Source organism: Eubalaena glacialis, chromosome 10 (assembly GCF_028564815.1).
Source record: "Eubalaena glacialis isolate mEubGla1 chromosome 10, mEubGla1.1.hap2.+ XY, whole genome shotgun sequence".
NCBI lineage: Eukaryota > Metazoa > Chordata > Mammalia > Artiodactyla > Balaenidae > Eubalaena > Eubalaena glacialis.
This window is the reverse complement of record NC_083725.1, coordinates 691,035-712,878: the sequence shown is the minus strand read 5'-3', so window position 1 is coordinate 712,878 and position 21,844 is coordinate 691,035. Positions and strand designations below refer to the sequence as shown.

Sequence of the window (21,844 nt, the reverse complement as noted above, 5' to 3'; positions counted from 1 at the left end):
AGAATAAACACACTTTGATGTAAAACTCCCTCTCTGCTTCTCATTCCTTCTGGCCCATCTGCAGGCTTAAGTTTCTTTTCTTTATCAAGACTTTCCAGGAATGTTATACCATTTTGCCCAATCTGAACCAAAATAGTAGGAAATGGAAGGGGTCCAGGCAACAAACATGTATTGAGCACCTGGTATGCTCCAAATCTTTATCTCACATGATCTTCAAAATGACCATTTGAGGTGGGTATGGTTATCCCTGTTTTACAGACAAGGAGTCCAAGGCTTAGAGAAGTTAAGCAACTTCCCCAAGTTTACAAACACCAAGAATTTGAATCATTGTCCTTCAGACTCCAGAGCCCACGTCCCCCCATGTTGCTTCCAGCATCTCTCCAGTCTGTTTGGAGGTGAGTTTGTTTTTGAACCCAAGTTCGTGTGCTCCACGCACAGTGAGGCCAAACAAACCGAAACACTGAAGTTTGGAGCAGAGAAAGGTTTATTGCAGGGCCGTGCAAGGAGACTGGGTGAGGGCTCCTGCTCAAAACCCCCATAGTCCCAGGTGGTTTTTGGGGAACAGTTTTTAAAGGCCAAATTGGGGGTGAGGGCTTCAAGGTGTGTGACTTCCTTCTGTTTGGTTGGTGGGGACGTAACAGGGCAGTGCCCCAGGAATCTTGCGCTCAGCCTGAAATTACCATCCTCCACCTGGTGGGGGCCCTGGTTCCTGCTGAAGAACTCAAAGACACATTGTTATGTAAATCCCTTAAGGAGGAAACAGGACCCCTCTTTATGGAAGCACTATGGTTTCTCAACTGCTCCTCCCTTGTCTCTGCAGCCCCTCTCTTCTCTAATTAGTAACCATTTGCATCTGCCCTTTGGAACTCAGGGAAGGTCTAGGAGGCTGAAGCCTTTTCCCTGCTGTGGATGAAGAATGTCTGCCCGCCATATCAGTAAACAAAGGATGTTTCAGCCATCAAGCCCTCAGCCACTGCAGCCGCCCCCAACTGTATACCCTGAAGGGACTCAGGAGGGAGAAAAACAGGATACTGGCCCTAGATAAGGAGCATATCAAAGGAATGATTTCAGTAAGTCCAGACTCTTGCTTCTTCCTATATGTAGAAAAGCACTTAGTTCATTAATTTGAGATGTCTGGTTTTTCTTTAATTAACAGTAATCTCTTGCTGTTCTGACCACCTGGTTTTTGTTGCAAAAATTCCTATATATCCTGGCTCTTCCCTCACCTCTTTGGAGCAGTGTCTCAGAGCTATCGGAGAGGCTGCCACCCAGGCTTAAGTCCTCAGCAAGGCCACCAAATGAGACCCAATTCTCAACTTTTAGGTTGTGCATTTTTTTTCAGTCAACACTACAAATAAGAAACGGGGGACACGGAAAGGCTTTTGTACCTGGGGGTACCCCACAGGGTCCTGCTTGATTTCAAGTCTCGAAGGAAAATTCCACTCCCCGTTTGCTACTCGATTTGCACGTTGTGTTGGTTTGAAAAGCATTGCAAATGCTTTTGTTCAAGTTTAGCACAAATATATTTAGTTCCCTGAGCTCTTTTAAGACATGTATCTCTCCTTAGTAAGCCGCCATTAGAAACAAGCATAGTTAGTTGGATAATGTGGTGAAAGAAGCACAGACTCCACAGCCTTGCTCACTGAATGCGTCCGGGGCTCTGCTGCCTTTCTGCACAGGGCCAGAGCTCTCCAGAGAACAGTGAAATCATAAGCAGGAGCAGATCACTTGACAGTCAAGTGCCTCCTACCATGTCACTAGTTAGGCTCCATTCCAGGATCCTGTCTCAGCCACTGGTCATGACACGTGTAGTCCATCTGTGGAGGAAAATCAATGTTTTACAACGAAGCACCTGCATTCAGTCTCATAGGAACCTCTGCTCCATATAGAATATTCATGGAGCCTTTCTCTGTGATCTTGTTCTGAGTTTCAAAAGATTCCCTAGCAGAAAAGACCATTTAACAGACAGAACAATTTCACAATGCAAACACAGGAAATTCAGCAGGAGAAAAGAGGCACTGCTTCTGAAAACTGCTCTTTCCACAATCAGACACCACCTCATATTTCCCAGGTCACCACAGTGGCAGACATGCCTGAGCATATAACCAGGAGCTAAAGGGAATGGCAGAGCAAAGAGACAGCAGAAGGAAAAAAAGTCAGTGAGCCTAAGTAGAATTCTACTGTTTTTAATTTCTCTATTGTGTTTAGTGATGGGACAGACCATCATCATAAAATAATGTTTACTTGTGACTTGGGAACATGGTAAACTAGAGCAGAAAGAAGGTTTAGTAAAGGAAAGACAATAGAAACACAAGAGGTGATGGAGTTATTGCAATATTTTTGTTCTGTCTTTATGAGATTTGGAGGAATGTAATTAATTCACACTTACAAAAGTGTGAGCAGTTACAAAGACTTAGAAAGAAGATCATATAGTGATGGCAGTTGAAGCATATCCTTGTCAACAACTTCAATCTATTTCATGTTTCTTGGCATTCATAATTTAGTATAGTAAATTATATATGTGTATACATACTTATTTTTTTAAATTAATTAATTAATTAATTTTTGGCTGCATTGGGTCTTCATGGCTGTGCGCGGGCTTTCTCTAGTTGTGTCCAGCGGGGACTACTCTTCATTGAAGTGCGTGGGCTTCTCATTGTAGTGGCTTCTCTTGTTGCAGAGCATGGGCTCTAGAGCGCGGGCTCAGTAGTTGTGGCGCACAGGCTTAGTTGCTCCGCGGCATGTGGGATCTTCCCGGGCCAGGGCTTGAACCCGTGTCCCCTGAATTGGCAGGTGGATTCTTAACCACTGTGCCACCAGGGAAGTCCCTGTATATACACACATATATACACACTTACAAAATTCTACTTTGTAAAAACTAAAAATACTAAAATACTAAAAAAACAAAAAACGAAACAAAAAAATCCTAGGGTGACTGTATGAAAAATGAAGTCCCTAATTAAACATTAAAAAATATTAGTCATTGGAAAGAAACTCTGTCATATTTTACTAATAACTATACTGAGAGTTCTGTTTTGACTCTGTTGCTTCCTGGAGCATTAGGGATGTACTTTCCACATTGGATGTAAAACAAGCTATTTCAAGAATTTCCCACAGTGGGACTTCCCTGGTGGTCCAGTGGTTAAGACTCAGCGCTCTCAATGTAGGGGGCCCGGGTTCGATCCCTGGTCAGGGAACAAGATCCCACATGCCGCAACTAAAGATCCCATACGCCACAACAAAGATCCTGTGTGCTGTTACTAAGACCCCACGCAGCCAAATAAATAAATAAATAAATAAATAAATAAATAAATAAATAAAAATAAAAGAATTTCCCACAGTATTAAACGTATCAAGATCTCCTGCATCCTTGAGTCCAATTTCCAGTATGTTTAATCCTTCTCTTCATCTTGTGTGCTGGTCCTCATAAGATTCTGTTCCATTTTTCCTCCCTAACCTTAACATTTCCCAATATTCAGACATCAGAGCAAAGAATTATCTTGCTTTTCTGCATAACAAACTATTTGGTATACCATCATGCTTTTGATCTAACACAGGAACGAAGGATTATGTTTATTTTAGAAATACATCACTTTTATTTACTGTATAATGCACGTCTTGCTTATGTTTTATACAGATTTCAGTGCTTTTCCCTCTCATCACATTTAGAATCTGGGCCCCAAAAGAGGCGCAGGCAATAATGCTTCCACGGTAACTGGGCTCCATCCTTATTTGTAAAATAAGAAGCACTTCATTTCTCAAATTTTAATGGAGCGTTCCTTCCCGGATCTGTAGTGACGGATTCATTTTATAGATGTGGAAATTAACCCCGCCCACTCTTGAACGCGCTCCTTCACCTCCTTCCACCAAATTCTTTGAAAGAGAGCCCGGGGTCCCGGTCCAGAGCATCCCTGCCTCCATAGCAACCAGACTCGTCTCGGGCTTCCCGTGCACCATGGCGACGGCGCGCCGCCGTGGTCGCTATGGTGACCGGGGCGGGCACAGGGCCGCGGGCAGGGCGCCTGCGCCGGGAGCGGGCCCTCGGCCCCTCAGCTGCTCTCGACATGGCGCTGAGGCGGCGGCCCGCGCTCGCCCTGCTGCTGCTCCTGCGGGGTGAGTCCGCGGGCCTCTGCCGGGCGCGGCCGGAGGGGCCCGGGCGGAGTGGGGGGCGGGCGCGGGGGCGCGGGGGCGCGGGGTCCTGGGTTCAGGGAGGGGAATCCCGGGGATGCGGGGGTCCGGTCCATGTACGGGGTCAGGGATGCGGGGGTCCCGGGGTCCGGGAGGGGCGGAGAGCGGCCCCGAAGGTGCGGGGGGCGCAGAGGTGCGGGTCCCGGGTCGGGGTAGGGGGTGCGGGCCGGGGAAGAGGTGCGGGCGTCGGGGGTCCCGGAGGTACGGAGTCCCGGGGGTCTGGGGGTCTGGGTGCAGGGCGTCCCGGGGTGCGGGGTCCGGCCCGGGGCCCGTGGCCCTGCGCTCCATCACTCCGCGAACAAAGCCGACCCGTTCCCGGTTCCCTTTGTCCCGCCGGCGCCCAGCCCTGCAGCCCGCCCTGGAGTGGCCCGGGGGCCGCCCGGACGGGGCCTTGGTCTGTCCTTCCTCCCCCCAGCCCCCCCCCCCCCCCAGTCCCCGGCTGGAGGCCCCGGGCAGCCGGACGGCGGGACCACACGCTGGGGGCCGTGGGCGCGCGCTGGGCGCTCGAGACCGCGGTCCCACGTAGTCCTCAGAGCAGAGTCCAGAGAGAACACTGAGCCCGAAGTCTGCCCCCAGGAGCAAGGGACACTCAGACCCGGGGTCCCGAGCGCCGCACCAGCCTCGCCTGGGGCATCAGCAGTTCCCCGCCCCGTTCTCGGGTCGGTCTGTGGTCTGCTTAGTTGCCATCGTCATCCCATGATGTTTGCCAGAGTATATACAGTGAAGCCCCAAGTGACTGTTTGGGGGTGGGGTGGGCGTACTAGGAAAACAAAGGCTCCTGTGTTGGAGGCTCATTGGGGGGTGGTCCTCAGGGGTGGTGTGAACAGTGAGGGTCCGGGCAGAAGCCGGGGAGCAGGGCTCTGTGATGAGGGCGAAGTTCAGGGAGTCGATGTTGTCCCTATGCTGTGCTTGAAAGTGGTTTCCATAAACGTGTGGTTGGGAGAGATGAATGATCAAAGGCTAGCCAGGGGACAGGGGTGTCAGGAATGTCCCCTCCCGGCTTTGTTGGTCACACTGACACTGTCCTATTCACAGACTGGAACAACTCCCTATTGTTGAGAAGATCTGTTCACATGAGAGTTTGCAGTTTTTATTGCAGAAACATTTGGCAGTTTACTTCAGGAATGAGTTTCAAGTTGGTGGTTTGTTAGTAAAACTAGTGGATGCTAAGGCCTTCACATCCCCTTAACTTCTTATTTAAAAAACATTTTTTTAAAATATAATTTAATTTTTTTTTTTTTTTTTTGGCCACACCGTGTGGCATACGAGATCTTAGTTCTCCCACTAGGGATGGAACCCTTCCCCCCTGCATTGGGAGCGGGAGTCTTGACCACTGGACCGCCAGGAAAGCCCCCATTAACTTCTTCTTTTGGTCTCCTGGAGGGGCTACTTGTGTGCCTTTCTTAATGTTAAGGACTGGGATTCACCTGTAGAACATAGGAGGAATAATCACAGTTTTGCAAAATAGCACTAATGACAAAGAATAGAGGTGGTAGGATGTATTAATACACTTTGAAGGGATGTAGCTATCATTTTTAGTAGGGAGCTCTTTTCTATTATTTGCTTATGCTTTAAATATACAGTAATATCTTGAAAACTATTCCTTCACAGGGCATCACAGCTGTGTCTCTTTTATTTTCATGATTACACTTTTCAATTGCTATTATTTTTGCGTGTTCTCATTTTAAAAAAATCTGGTTCCTGATATAATAAAAACATTCTTTATTAGCTACCCTTTGCCAGGTTCTGTTATAAAAATTTAATATGTATTCATTTAATATGGATAACTCTAAGAGGTTGTTAGTATCATTTTGCCCATTTTGTGGACTAAGAAACAAGTACGGAGAGATTCAGTAACTTGCTCCGGGTGACATCCCATGTGTTTCAGATGCGGAAATCAACCATTTGTGTTAATCCATTTTTTTGGTTACTTGTATTATTCCGTTTGACATGGAGTTCTTGTTATGGATCATTTTAACCAGATTATTAAATGTTCAACGCTGCGTGGTTTGTAGATAAAGTATTCTTTTGTTGAATTGGTGACAGGTGCAACTCCTCTTTGCAAATGTTGTATACCACATGTCTTTTTTGAATGATTATGTGGTAATTGTCATTGGGTTTCCAAATCTTTTGATGTCCTAGAGAAGTGCTTCATTTAGAGTTAAAACAGTTACAGTTTGTATTCTTGGGATAAGACAATTTGTGTGTGAAAGTTTAGCAAAATCTGAAAATCATAATTTCCGGGAAATTTTTGAAAAAAATTATAAATTTTCCATTTGCATATGTTTGGACCTCTGAAACATTTTTAAATGACCTATTTTGTGTTGTTTTCAGTCTTTTGAATTAATTACATCTGACTGATATAAGCGTTATCAGACATGCGTGTGCATGTGTGTGTTCAGAAAAACAAGGACCACCTGCCCAGAAGCATGCACTGCTTCAGATCAGCTGTTCATTCCTGAAAGGCCTGTTGAAGGCATTTGTTCTGAGTGCTTCAGGCTGGGGAGACTGAATGGGCAGCTATTAGAGATTCTTAATCACAAGTAATTGCAGCGTTACATACAGACAAAATGCTCACACACCCAACCCCAAGCTCTGGGAAACTTGCTCTTAAGGCAGCCTGGCTGGGTAGGCTTAAATCAATTCTTTTGAAAGAAACCAGATTTGTATTAATAGCCCACTTTTTGAGTTGACCATATAATGTGACTGAAGAGGCTGTGGATTTAGTACAATCCAACCAGCAGCTGTTAGCGATGTAATATTAGCAAATTCCTTCTCCATAAATTCTTTGCATTTTTTCACAAGCACAAGTGGAGTAAAACAAAGGAAAATTTGTGTGTGGATGAAGTTAGGGTGTATGGAGTCTGCTGAGTGATACCCTACCCATGAAGGTGGATTCTCTTTAAGACAAGTTTATAATCAGGTGGTGAATGTGATGCTGTTAGGGCTGAAACAGATTTCAGATTTCCTGTGTTTACCCTCTGGATGCTCACAGTATATGCAGATAGCTTCAGTGGAGTCTAAAGGGTTCCTGAAAGAAAGTTTTGGTAAGCACGTTCTTTTACACCTAGTTTAGTAAGGACAGTATCCACTGTGGTTCTCTGTATGGAGATCTAAGGCCTTAATCAAGTTCTGCCGTGTTCACGTTGTCTGCTTTGCCCAACTTAACCTCAGCTCACAGTGATCTTTACTGTCTCTAAAGCATGGCTTGTAGTTTGTAGTTCTGTTCAGTACAACAGACATTTACTGAGTATCTGTAGTATGTCCTTCATGCTAGGGGTGCAGAAAGGAATAAGGCATCCCAAGCCCTTGAAGAGCCAGGATTATTGCATGCCGAATTATGTTGCACTTTAGTTGTTGGGTGTAAATGCATTTTATCTTCTCAGTGTTATTAAAATTTCATTGGGAACAGAGGCTGAATTTAATTTCTTTTGTATCTTTCCAGGGACTATAGTAAATATTGTCTTTGTCACTTGAAAGTCAGTTAACATTTCTTAAACACTTCCTATGCATCCAAGCATCTTTTTATGTATCTTATCTCCAATGACCCCAGAAACTTTTGGAAATTCTTGGTTTTTACTACAGTAAAAACAGTTTTTGCGGAAGAACGAGAATGGTATTTCTTGACTTGGTTTACTTTAAACATCTTCTTTCTCTCATCTACTCTATGTAGTTATATGAGGTTAAGAAGAAGAAAAAAACATGGGGAGATGCTTGTGAAGTCATTTAAGTAACACAGTCATATACCATAGGATTCCAATTACACAAAACATCTTATCCTTAGAGGAAAAACATCTGGAAGATAGTGAACCAAAATGTTGATAGGTGCTGTCTTTGAGTAGCAGGTCTTATGGCTCATTTTTTAAAAAAATTTTATTATTTATTTATTTTGGCTGTGCTGTGCAGCACGTGGGATCTTAGTTCCCCGAACAGGGATCGAACCTGTGCCCCCTGCAGTGGAAGCGCAGAGTCCTAACCACTGGACCACCAGGTCTTATGGCTGATTGTTTTCTACTTTTCTCTTGTTTTTCTGGCTGATTCTTTTGGTTTTTTTCCCCCAAGTTTTCTTTGATAAGGATTTTTTTTATATAATGAAAACAATTGCATTTTGGGGGGCCTCCTAGACAAAATAGTGGAATTTTAAAATTGACACTTAGTAAGGATTTTCTTTTAAAGTGGGAAAACTTAGTTAAAAGTGATAGCATGTGATTGTGGCTTTTTCTAGCTCCTGAATTAATGTCAGCTGCAGTGCAAGAAGGACGGGCAGCCTTGAAGTTGGGTTTGATCACGCATTCTTTGTGACTCATTTGAGAGATTTGCTGTTACTGGCTCTTGGGTGGGGCAGCCAGGTGTGGCATCCTCAGCAAGTGCTTAGCTGGCAAACTTGAAGGAGAGCTGATGAGAATACCTGCCTCTTCCTTTTTTTGAACAAACAAACGGAATCATCTGAGTAGCTGCTTTGGTCTGCCTTTTCGGCATCAGCCCATGTTTACTGGACCCCTCGTTCGTGCCAGCCGGGCAGCTCCCGGGGGACTGTTTTCTTTGTCTTGGGTGATACAAATACCAGGTCAAATTGACTTCCTTGGGAAACAAACGCTGAAAGATGTTTCCTGAAGTGAGCCGACAGCTGAAGTTCCCTTATCACTTCTTCCTGCCCACCAGGACTTCCTCGTGGGATGTCTTTCTCTAAGGAAAATATTTGACGTCTTTAGAATGAAGTGCAGCTGTCTGGAGGATTACAAGGAATGCAGCACATCCTAAGACAACTGCCTTTTCTTTCCTTTTTTCTTTTTTTTAAATTTGGTGCCATGTTTTTCCTCTAAAGTGTCTCTACCAGGGTGCTGGAGCTCAATCAGCCAATCCATCATTATTAGGCAAAAATCTCCGTTTTCATGGCAGTAGAGCTTTCCACAGGCAGAACAGGGACAGCTAAGATAAGCGCTTCCCCAGACCAGAAACATCACACAGTTTAGGTAGTTAATGAACAGAGTAGCACTTTGGGTAAATGTTTTACGTGTTTAGAAGCGAGAGCACTTACCTTGGGCTGGCCTGGTAGAGGAAAATTTCAAGAAGCAGCTGGACTTTTGACAATAATTTGGTTGACTTAGTGCAGATTTTTGGGGAATGGACGTGTTAGGGACCAGTGAAGTGGAGGAAATACCGTGAGCAAAGGCGTGGCATTGGGAATGCACATGTTGTATTTTGGGTCCAATGAGTTATCATAATGATAACTAATAACAGCTGCCAGTTATTGAAAGTCTGTGCCAGGCGCTGCGGAGAGCGCTACGTTATGGGGCTCTTAGCCCATGTCAGCGGTCAGTCCCTATAGGGCTCACTTTGCAGGTGCTGAACCTGAGGCTCAGGCAGGTTAGTTACCTGGCCCAGGTCACAGCTGGTAAGTTGAGGAGCCAGATAGATGGTCATGGACCTTATTATGTAGCTTCTAGAAATTCACGTGGCAGTTTGAAGCAGGAAGTGATCTGATCAAATGATTTTAGATGTGTTGGACTGATATTCAAGATGGTGGGAGAGGGAAGGTCAGTTAGGGAGCTTCTAGAATAGTTCACAGTCACTCCCTTTAGGGTAGGTCTCTCAATGTTGAATTCATTTTTGTTTATATCCGAAAATATATTTATTTTCATCTTGTTCTTGAAGTATAGATTTACTGGGTATGTAATTTTAGGTTGACAGTTATTTTGACTTGGAGCCTGGGCTCCATTACACGGATGCTTTCTGGTTTCCATCGTTCCTGTTGTGAAACCTGCAGTCACATCATCAGCCTGTCTTTGTCCAGCTACTTTAAAGATCTTGTCTTCTCTTTGGCATTCTGAAATGTTACTATGTGTGTCTAGGGTGCATTTCTTTTTAATCTACTTGTTAATTTGTTATACTTTGTGTATCTGTGACTTTATATCTTTCTGGAGAATTCTCAGGTAGTGTGAGTTCAAATACTGCCCAGCTTCTATTTTCGTAACTCTTTCCTTTTGGAACTCTGATTAGATATATTCAGTCTTCGATCTTCCAAGACTGTTAACCTTTCTGTTGTAATTTCATGTTCTTCTTTCTTTGTGCTGTTCTGGGTTATTTATTTAGTTTTGTTTTACAACTGTTTCTTTTGCCAGCCATGTCTAATCCGTTATTTAGCCAATGTATGAAGTTTTTTTTTTTTTTTTAACCCATTATATTCATTTCTAAAAGTTTACTTGGTTCCTTTTATAATCTGGTTTCTTTTGCCTGCTCATTTTTCACTCCTTTTTTATTTTATTTATTTATTTTTTAAAAAATTTATTTTATTTATTTATTTTTGGCTGCGTTGGGTCTTCGTTGCTGCACGCGGGCTTTCTCTAGTTGTGGCGAGCGGGGGCTACTCTTTGTTGTGGTGCACAGGCTTCTCATTGCGGTGGCTTCTCTTGTGGAGCATGGGCTCTAGGCGTACAGGCTTCAGTAGCTGTGGCTCGCGGGCTTCAGTAGTTGTGGCTCACAGGCTCTAGAGCACAGGCTCAGTAGTTGTGGTGCACGGGCTTAGTTGTTCTGCGGCATGAGGGATCTTCCCCGACCAGGGTTCGGACCCGTGTCCCCTGCATTGGCAGGCGGGTTCTCCACTGCGCCACCAGGGAAGCCCTTACTTTTTTATTTTAAAACATTTCACGCACAGCTGTTTTATATTCTGCATGTGAGACTTCAAATATCTGAAGTTCTTGGGGGTCTAAATCTAATGGTTGTTGTTTCTTATGACTCTTACTTGCAGTGACTTGTTTTTCTTTACTTGTAAATGGCGTTTGGTTGATCGCAATCTGTGCAGATCTGGGGATGCTTTTTGTGAGAGACGACGGTCATCTGGGATGGCTTTCAGGGGCCCTGGCAGTGTTTGGTTGATCGCAACCTGTGCAAATCTGGGGATGCTTTGTGTGAGAGACGATGGTCATCTGGGATGGCTTTCAGGGCCTGGCAGTGTTTGGAAATCTCAGGCTCAGCTCTGCCTTCCTGCTGGCCCATTGGCACAGTCTCCCTAATGACCCTCAGGGTCATGCCCCACCCATCTTATTATTTTCTGGGTTCAGACTACAGCTATTTCACTTGCTGCGTTAAAGATAGCCCACTTCCCAAGAGCCCAGAGGTGCAGTAAAAACTACAGTTTGCTTGCGTGGGCTCTCCAAAGTTGGAGTGCCAAGGCCTTTTGGAGAAGCTAACCCACGGCTGGAGCTGGAAACAAGAACCTCGGCTGTACCTAACGTAGGCCCCCTTCTATATAACTTAAGGGTCACACACCTTCCTTTAGAAGTTTATATTCTGAAGGTAATGCTTTTGTTTTCATTTTTCAAGTATAGAACGAAATTAAAATATTGGCTCTGTTTTTTCAGAGCACATATGCACCCACGAAGGTCTGATAGGGTTGAGGGAAGGGGTTGAATGAGTCTTGCTAAGCATCACTGCTGTCAGGATGGGGCTGTCCTGTTATAAAGACATATATATACCCAACTGTACAGCCTTCATCCCTGTCCTTGGGTGGGTTTATCTGAAGAGCAATGAGCATTGATCATTTGAGACACAGCAACTTAAAATTTGGAGAATTACTGCTGTCCCACACTCGACAGGTGTCTGGGACAGCAGCTCCCCACTCTGCTGGTAACAGGACAGGTGAAGAATTCTCCAGATTTTCAGATTCAGATTCCTACAGGGTGAGGTGAGAGGGACCACTCATCCCAGGCTCCGCTGTCCGCTGCCTCTCAGATACTTTTCTGGGTGGAGGAGGGAGCACACGTGGGTGTCAGGAATTCTGGACCCACTTCCCAGCTTTGCACGTGATTCATTTTGGGACCTTGGGGAAATAATATTGATTTTAATCCAAGTCGCTTGAAAGTAATTTAAGCAGCATTCCTCTTCCCCTACCACCAACACATTCACATTTCTTTCCCCTGTTAGATAACTCACAGTGTGAGTTTCAGATCCAAAGAAGTGGTTTTATGGGAATACAAGAGAATTTTTAACTGATTCGTTGAATTACTTTATTTGTGAATAAAAAGTGCATTTGAAGGTTTTGAAAGCCCAGTTATAGAAATGTCTTCCTCTTCTGAAAGTTTGGAAGTTTTTAGAGCCGGGTAACCTTGATTTGAAGCCCTCTTCCACTCCAAGAGGTTAGGAAATTACATCTTTCAGAACCTCAGGTTTTGTGTTTGTTTTGTTTTTTTAATCTGCTACAACCGTACTTACTAGATCTAGTGTTTTAAGAGTTCCTGTGTTTGTTTACCAGGAAGAAAAAAATAGACCACTATTTGGTTGGGTTGGTAATCTGTTGTTTGATATCTAGTGTCAGATATGGAGTTTTCACTCTGACCATATTTGGTCTCGCTTTTAAGTCCACTGCCGGTAGAGAACGTTAGCGGTGAATCTCTAGAGCAGTGGTTTAGTAAGGACAAATGTTTGTGTCTTTAATTCACCAGGTCCTGTTTCAGACCTTCATCTGTGGAGTAGTTTATGTCAGGAACACCGTGTAGATGATGGAAGTTATGGCCCTTTTTTCCAAATAGTACTTTCATGTACATATGTGGAAATTTTATATACTATTTTGGGGGTTACAACCCCCAGAAGATCATTTATGACCTCAGGTTGAGAGGCCTTCTCAAGGGCCCAGGGTCCCTGGAGTGCGTGTCTTCTGAAGTAGATGCTGACTGCATGCAGAGCTCAGGACTGGTATACAAGCGTCTTATTTTATTATTCTGTTATTTCTTCTTTCCCTTAACTCCGTCCCAGCCTGACTTTTCTGTGAGGCTGTGTTATGGATGGTGACTGTCCGTGTGAAGCATCTGGTCGTAATTTCCGTACATTTCCAGTTTAGCTCACTCTGTGGGTAGGTCAGAGGGAAGACTTTGATTTAAATGGAAAACAAAATATGCATGTGGCTTCAGAGGTGCTTAATTCTGTGATTTCCGCAGTGCTCTGTCGTGTTAGCACAGCTCCAGGAGGTGTGCAGGGTGAAGCCCCAGGAAAAACAGAGAAACCCTTGCTGGAGCTGCCTTTCCATCTCCCTCGGTGTCCGTGTCTGTCTGTCTGTCTCTACCCTAGGCAATGGTGATGAGAGAACAGACCTAAAGGATGTCTCGTGACGTTGGATGAGGGATCTGGCCCTTGCTGAAGCCAGAACAGATACCCTCCCGGCGGCCCCATGGCTGACCCTCCTCCCCTGTCCCCCATGTGGTTTCTGCTCCCCCCGGGCATCCTCAGGCTGGTAACGTTCTCTGGGACGAGTTTGTTTTCGTGTTTTGTTCCCTCTTCCACTAACAGATCTGCTTTCTGTGCTGTCCTTGGCAGGTACGTTTTCTAGGTGCAGAGTAAATAAAACGTGTTAGGACTTTGGTGCTTCTGTCCTTGTGCGAGCAGCGCCTTTCAGCTCCCAGTTTTGAAGCTACTTCTCACGAAACTTGGAGGAAGACTCTTTAACTGGCGCTCAGAGGCTCCAGTTTGGGGGTCCTGTCTCGGCTCTCCTGCCCTGCCCCGCCCCACAGGGCTGGGTTGTACAGTCCTGGGCTCCAGCAGGGGCGCTGCCTTCACGGGAGAGTCGCCAGGTTTGGGCTTCGGGTGGCGGAGACGAGGCACTTTGGCGTCCACACCAGCCCTCTCCGTAGAGGAGTTGGGTTCTAGAGAAACGTAGCCTTTTCCTTTTCTTTTACAAGATAATGGCTATGTCATAAAGAGAAAATTGACCCTAAGAGTGTATTCACTTAATTCAGTTTTGTCGGGGAAATCACACGATTTGGAGCATGGTCTTGGGCTCTGTAGAAGTGTTCCATCACTGTCTCCTGAATCACCCCTGTGTGTTGCCATTTCTGTTTTATTGTCATCGCCCATCTACCCCAGTGCAGATCACCCTCTTTCTGTTCAGTTCCGCTCATTCCCCAGTATCCAGCTCAACACACTTCTCTGTAAAGGCTTTTTTAGGTCTGTAGCCTGTGGCGATCTCTTCCTTTCTGAATTCCTGTTCATCAGGAAGAACGTAAGCTAGACCAAGGTTTGAATCTCAGCTCCACTGTAGGACTTGTCCAAGTCAATCTCCTTATCTATAAAAGAGTAGAAAAACGTATAACTCTGTAGGGTTGTTTTGCAAACCAGTGACTATGTTATAGTGTTCCTATCAAAGTTATCTATATGAGTGATAACAAAAATTACACTAATCGATATAGTAAAATTAAAATTAATTACATAAGTGCTTAGCAGAGGGCCTGGTATAGTAACAAGCGCTCAGTGCTGGGTTTTAGGGATTTACTGTCACTGCTAACTGTTGATGCTGCTGCTAATACTCCTGTTACTACTTTACTACAATTCATTGAATCCTCAATTAATCAGAGGCAAATTGAAAATGAACCTTATCAAGCGTAGGCTTTTGGACTCCTCCATTACAAGGAGGCCCCTTCCAAGGCCCCAGGTTTCATCCTAGCAGTGTCCTCAGATTTGCAGAAGTTAGACGCCTTAGCTATAATCAGGTAAGACTGTGCTCTTCTTCCCCTCTGCTGCCTTCGTGGCCTTGCACTGGCCCAGCACAGGGAGGTGAGTGTCTGTTCTTAGTTGTGGTTTGGGAAAGGGGCAGGGGCTTCACTAGACATTTTAGATGGGGGCTGACACGTATTTCTATTCAAACAAATTACAACCTGGACAGATGAGAAACCAAGGCCTAATTTGTATGTTTCTTAATTGTTATTTTAAAATAATTTCGAGTCAGAAGACCTGGTTTCTCCTTTGGTCTCTGATACTTTCAAGTTTTGAGGCTGTAATTGTCTCCTAATATATCTGAGCCCTCTTCTCTTTATCTGTAGATAAATACCCACTTTACAGGACTCTTATGTGCATCAAGTGAGACTGTACGTGAAAGTGGTCCTGTACATTATAAAGTGCTGTGCGGATGTAAACAGTATCATTCTTGGCTTTATTCCCCTTGGGTTCTAGAATTTCATTAGTCCTCTGGTTCTTTTTTTTAATTTTTATTGGAGTATAGTTGATTAACAGTGTTGTGTTAGTTTCTGCTGTACAGCCAAGTGAATCAGTTATACATATACATATGTCCGTTCTTTTGTAGATTCTTATATAGGCCATTGCAGAGTATTGAGTAGAGCTCCCTGTGCTGTACAGCAGGTCCTTATGAGTTATCTATCTTATATATAGTCCTCTGGTTGTTCAGGTTACAAACCTAATTTAGAGGAACTTTCTCATATTAAAGCTTCCCTGATGGCCTATTTTGATGGGATAGAAAGTTTTTACATTTATTTTTTCTGTGTAGGAAAGACATTTCATCTAAAGTACAGATTGGTGTCCTGATTTTTTCTTAGAAAAACAAAAATCCAGTTTTAAGTTTCAAGAGTAAAGAAGAAGAAATTATCTGACATTCTTGGATTTAAAAAGTGGTTCAGTGATGTTTGTAGAAAAGATTAGACCTCTTTTGCTTGGGGACATTTTCAGGCCTGCACTAGCAAACTTTGAATAATAAAAAGTTTCAGTGGAAATTCCAGCATATCTTTAAGTAGAGGAGCTGCCAATATAAATCAGTGTGTTTACATTAAAAATAAGCATCTTTTTAGATAAATAGCTATGAAGAATGGATGAGTTCAGGACAAGAAAATGTCACGTGAGTATATAGGCCTCAGTATCCACAGGAATCCCGTGTCCTGGGACCAGGGTGCCACATGATGGTGGGCGCCCTCAGCTGCGAGCGTGTCCAGAGAAAGTAGGGGAGAGGATGAAGGAAAGCCCTCAGGAACTCAGCAAGTCACATGCCTCTGTTTAGACCCAAGGGGCATGTAGTTTCCAAGAAGTGCTAAAACAGACCATGCATTAGGCATGGAGTCTGGCCTCCCAGCTCTCCTGGGTTACGTTCATGCTCAGTTCAGGGCGTCAGCTGAAGAGCCGAGTCCTGCAATCCGCCTCGTTCCAGACCCGCGAGATAAGATGCGTAAAACCATTCCCTCTTCCTACGAGGGATGTTGGTGTTGGACTTCTGTGGAGGAGGGAACCGTCTTACAGGCCTGATTTCTCACTACCTGTCTGGTTGCAGGAGACCTGGGTTCACCCTGGTTTATACTTGGTCTCAGCAAGTCCTTCAGTCCTCTTTGTTAGCTTTATACCCAAAGAAGTAGTATTTACCCCTCAACTCAACAGACATGTAGGTTATAGAGCTTTAGAGCTGAAAGAGACTGTGAGACAGGGTTTCTCAAGCTCGGCGCTGTTGACATTTTGGGCCGGTTAATCCTTTGTTTTGGGGGCGCTGCCTTGTGTGTTGTGGATGTTTAGCAGCACCCCTGGCCTCTCAGTGCCACTAGCAGCACCCCCAGCTATGACACCCAGAGACGACTCCAGGTGATTCCGGGTGACCCGGGTGGCAGGGTCTCTGCAGTGGAGACCCTCTGCTGTGAGAGGCCCAGAGACGCGCAGTGCCCAGCTTGGGTCATGACTCCCGCCTGAGTGGGAGTGTGGAGCTACACCCACTTCCCAGTTTCCCCTACATTAACGCAGAGTGGAAATACCTCCTAAAAACTATCTGCAGTTGCTGCTCTGCATTTCAGGGCGTTTTTGCACGTTGGATGGAGTCCTGGCTGGTCACCTGCTCCCTACCTCATGTGTGGGAAACAGGGTCCTTAGTGACACCTTCACCTTAGATTAGTGACATTCTCAACTCACACTGCTGGGGTCTCTTTCGGGCATCAGTGACAAGCTCAGTGTCTGTTGCAGAGACACCTCCTGGCCTGGGCTGGCCTTGAGCGGGGAGCAGGCTGACTTGTGGTTGCGAGTCAGCTCTACAGGTTTTTTTCTACTAGCGGAGAAGGAAGCATTGTTAGGAACGCAGAATCCAAACTACAAAGAATTAAAAACAATTTAAAACTGTATTTTATTTTAAATAATATTTGTTATATTTCTGACCAAAGAATGTTTACTTCAGGTTTATGTTTTCTTGCTTTCTTTTTCTATTACAAGATGCCACTTTAAAAATCCCCCAAATCATGGAAAGTCATTTTAAGGTGTGATCTTCAGGTTTTTAAATTTAAAACCTATTCTTAATTTTCCTCTTCCAGATCTGTGCCCTTCTTGGTGCTGTAAGATGGATACTGAGTTCATGCCGTTATTAAGGGCTCTAGCCCTTGAGCTCTTGGAACATTTCATGCTTTCGCAATTGTGAGCACGGTTCGTCTTTTCCGGTCATTTCCAGTCCGTGACAAACCTGTCCACTTTGTAGGGCACACGGGAAACATCCCCCTTGAGCTACGCCACTTCATTCCCCAAACCTCAGGGTCCCCCACCCCCACCCCCTGGGTCCAGTCCATATTTATTGAGTGACTGCTGTATGCACAGGGCATTGCGATGAGGCGTGGCCAAGGCCGTGCCCCTCCCCCCCAGGAGGAGACCACGCTGGCCACTCCTTCCTCGCCCTGTGGGCCTCTGCCTGCCTGTGAACGCGGAGGCTGCGGTGTAGACGGCTGTTGTCTAAGGAGAGAGCCAGAAAGTTTACCTTCAGAGAGGAAGGCTCAGCGCTTCCAAGCTAACAAAAGCTTCTGTTGGAAAGAGGTGTGTTAGTGAAGCGAGCTAGTTCTTACAAAAAGCACAGTGACCAAAGCCAGATAAAACCCATTAGAAGGTTCACGTGAGATGTTCGGAATTTGCAAAATTACCTTTAATGAACCGAGAAAGGTGCGAACTGTTTCTTCCAGGGCAAGATCTGCTTTTCCCGGGCATGTAAAGCCAGAACCAGTGGTCCCTGAGCCGAAAGGCTCCCAGGCCGCGTTCCCTGTGCAGTGGGTCAGTGTCACCTGTCACCGGTGGGAAGCCTTCCGCTGCATCCATCACCCGAGGGCGCCGTCAGGGCCCTCAGCTGACGACTGGCTGTGAATTAGACCAACAGCACTGCCTTCTCTTGTGTTTTCAGGCCTGATTTTTATGGTCTTCTGAAGAGCCAGCGCCGGCCCCCTCCTCCGACCTCCTGCAGAGTCTGCTCGGGGCTGGGGGGCCGGTTACAGCAGCACTGGCCTGGCGGGCGCCGAGGCCGCTCCTGGTCTAGATGTTCTTTTCCTCACCCCCGCCCTCTACGTGGTGGAGGGTCCGGTGCACGCGGTGAAACATGATGCAACCGGCCGGGTGAACTGTCCCCAAGCTTCTGCTTCCATTAGGAGAGGGCTTTGAGGTGACCCCCTGTCCCCCTTTTTAGTGCCTTTCTCTGGACCTTCCATGGAATGACCACTTCTCTGATCCAGACGAGTTTCCGGGACTTAATTGCAAGACCCCGCGTTTCCGGAGGCATGGCTGCCCCCCCCCCACCGCCCCAGCCCCCCCAGGGCCCAGGGTCCACCCACACAGCCTTTCCTGATGAGGAGGGGGCGCGACGCAGGGGAAGCACCGTGCTTTTCAGGCCCAGATGAGGAAAATCCCTCAGGGAGCTGCACGTTGAACGGGGAGGGGGCGGGTAGCAGGATGAAGAAACCTGTCATCAGGCTCCCGTGAGCTCTGAGACCACCTTGCGGTCCCGCTCTTCGCTTATGTGTCCCAGCTGGCGGTGAGCTGGTACTCCTTGGCGGCAGCATGCGTGGTACTGCACGCGGCAGGACAGCAGCCCGGGCGAGAGCGCACGTCTGGGGCCGCGCTGACCCTCTCCCCGCGGGGCCTCTCCGCGGGCCCGCCTCTCTGTTTGGGGGGCGGTCATCACAGTGCTGCCTCGCGGGGCTGCCGGGAGGTCTGTGAGAGCCCAGAGCCTGCAGGGGCCGGTGCTTGGCATGCAGGTATGCTCCTGGGGACGTCGGCGCGCGTGCGTGTGTGCGAGACGGTGCGCAGCCCTGTATCTGTGTGAACATCTGTAATTCATGTCATGTGCACACACACACTGCATTCTTGTTTAGCGTATGGCTCTAGTTTGACTTGGAACCTGCATGTCATTCCTGTTCCCGAGTGTACAGCTCATTTTAAATTGCTTTCCTGTGTTAAATGTTGCCACATGAGAGGGCTGCTTGTCACGTACAAGCTATTTTCTGTTTTTAGAGACCTGCTGTCTTCCTTGGTTCTGAAACCGCCTTCGCCTTCGTGTGATAAGGAGGCTGGGGAGGAGGGAGGAGAGGCTGGACCCCTATCGCTGAGTTGCTTGGCTCAGGGAATACGCTGGGCCTGAGTTATAACAGTGGGAGATTGGGCATGTGGGTATCCTGTTAATTTATGGATCTACAGAAACGAAAAAATGAAACACTTCTCTGCTGAGACAAATTATCTAAAAAGAACACAGAGATTCCTGCTTTATTATTTATCTGGAAGGAGAACAACACATTTTTTTCGAAGCTCCAGTTTGCTTTTTCCATTTCATTTTGCAAATTATTTATTTATTTTTGAGAAATGAAAATCAAATACATTTAAGGTGCATGTATATGTGCCATGTAATTTTTTTTAATTGGAGTATAGTTGTTTTACAATGTTGTGTTAGTTTCAGGTATACAGCACAGTAATTCAGTTATATTTTTTTTCAGATTTTTTCCCTTATAGCTTATTACAAAATATTGCGTATAATTCCCTGTGCTATACAGTAGGACCTTGTTGTTTATTTTATATAGTTTGCTTTTTTAAAAATTTTATTTATTTTTTTGGCTGCATCGGGTCTTCGTTGCTGCACGTGGTCTTTCTCTAGTTGCAGCGAGCGGGGGTTACTCTTTCGTTGCAGTGCGTGGGCTTCTCATTGCGGTGGCTTCTCTTGTTGTGGAGCACAGGCTCTAGGCACGCAGGCTTCAGTAGTTGCGGCACTCGGGCTCAGTAGTTGTGGCTCATGGGCTCTAGAGCGCAGGCTCAGTAGTTGTGGCGCACGGGCTTTTAGTTGCTCCGTGGCATGTGGGATCTTCCCAGACCAGGGCTCGAACCCGTGTCTCCTGCATTGGCAGGTGGATTCTTAACCACTGCGCCACCAGGGAAGTCCTTACAGTTTGCTTTTAACTTGTGATTTTTAACCATTTCTGCACTTTCCCATTCTTCGCTTTATTCCTTGGTACATTGTAGGGTCCCATTTTAAAGTTCAAAAACGGCCAAAAACTTAATTCTGGATGTGTGGGGAAGATTGTTACATGGTCTGAGAAAAATTAGGAGCTCCTTCCTTTTGAAAACTATGATTTTACTCACCCATAGGACCATGCAGAAGGACAGAAATGAAGGTGCTTGAATTGTCACTGGTGTCTTTCTGTAGCTGAGTTAAACAATGGATGTGTGGGGTGCAGGCAGGCATGCAGCCCCGGCCTAGGAAAGGTGTAGTGAGGACAAAGCAGCATCTTCAAGGAACCGTGTTAGTCCTGTATCCTTATGCCCTAAGCTCCTCAGAAAGGAAGAAGTTTGGGTACCTCTGTACCTGTGCCCAGTCTCGGGAGCGAGGGCTCTGGCTTAGAGCTGCTGCACCCTTATTCTGCAGGTCACATGTCACAGGGCCACCCATCTGCACCTGTTTTTCAGTTTTGGAAACTTTTAGAAAACAGTTGAGATATAATTGACATATGATAAACCACACATATTTAGTGTAGTTTGATAAGTTTGGCCTGTACATGAACTCCTGTGACTTCTGCCACAGTCAAGATTTTGGTCCTGTCCACCGCTACCAAGTTTCCTAGTGCCCCTTCCTCTCTGGCCACCATCCCCATCCCACCCCATCCTGCCCTGGCCCCGGGCAACCACTTACTATTTTCTGTCACTGCATGCTGGTTTGGATTCCCCAGAACTTTGTGTAAATGGAATCATACCATAGGTACTCTTTCTCATCTGGCTTATTTCACTCAGTATAATTATTTTGAGATTCATCCATGTTGCAGCAGCATCAGTAATTCACTTCTTTTTACTGGTGAATGGAAATAACTGCAGCTTGTTCATCTATTCATTGTTTATGGTTGTTTGTGTTGTTTCCAGTTTTTAGCTATTACAAATAAAGTTGCTGTGAATATTTGTGTACAAGTATTTCTTTGAACATCATTCTTTTTGGTAGGTATCTGGGAATAGAATAATATATAGATAAATAAAATGAATCAAATGATAGGTATGTGTTTAAATTTTAAAAAAACTGCCAAACTCACTTCCAAAGTGATTGTGCCATTTTACACTCCCACCTACAGTGGATGAGAAATCCAGTTTTTCGCATCCTTGTTGCGAAAAGACTTGACCTAGTCAGTCTTTTTAGTTTTAACCATCCTAATAGGTGTGTAGTGGTGTCTCATTACTTTAACTTACATTCAATAATGGCTAAAGATGGGGAGCATCTTTTCTTGTGTTTCCTTTCCATAATGCCTCTGTCTCAGTTACTCTACTCTGCCGCTTTGGGGTGAGAGCAGTAAGTAGATGAATGGGTGGGTCTGTGTTCCAGTGAAACTTTATTTATCCAAATAAACAAACAACAGCAAGAGAAAACAGGGAGCAAGATGTATACGGCCTTTGCATCGTAGTTTGCTGACTCCTGACATAGATGACCCTGATGTCTGCAAATAAAGATAGATTTACTTCTTTTCCAATCTGGATGCATTTTAAAATTCTTTTCATGCCTGATTGCACTGGTTAAACTGTCCAATACAATGTTGACTGGAAATGGTGAGAGCAGATATCCTTGTCCTGTTCCTGATCTTAGGGGGAAAGCAGTCTTTTATCATTAATTATAATCAATCTTAGCTGTAGATTTGTT

General features: G+C 45.5%; 1 protein-coding gene across 2 annotated transcripts in view; it reads left to right on the top strand.

Moving 5' to 3' along the window:
- Positions 1 to 4,017: 4,017 nt before the first annotated feature.
- The window catches only part of JAM3 (junctional adhesion molecule 3), a 59,264-nt gene continuing 41,437 nt past the window's right edge, over positions 4,018 to 21,844 (top strand). For both annotated transcript variants that reach the window (XM_061202968.1, XM_061202967.1), the window contains exon 1: positions 4,018 to 4,113. In XM_061202968.1, the coding sequence (XP_061058951.1) occupies positions 4,065 to 4,113 (49 nt within the window). In that variant the 5' untranslated portion in view covers positions 4,018 to 4,064. The remainder of the gene's footprint in view (positions 4,114 to 21,844) is intronic.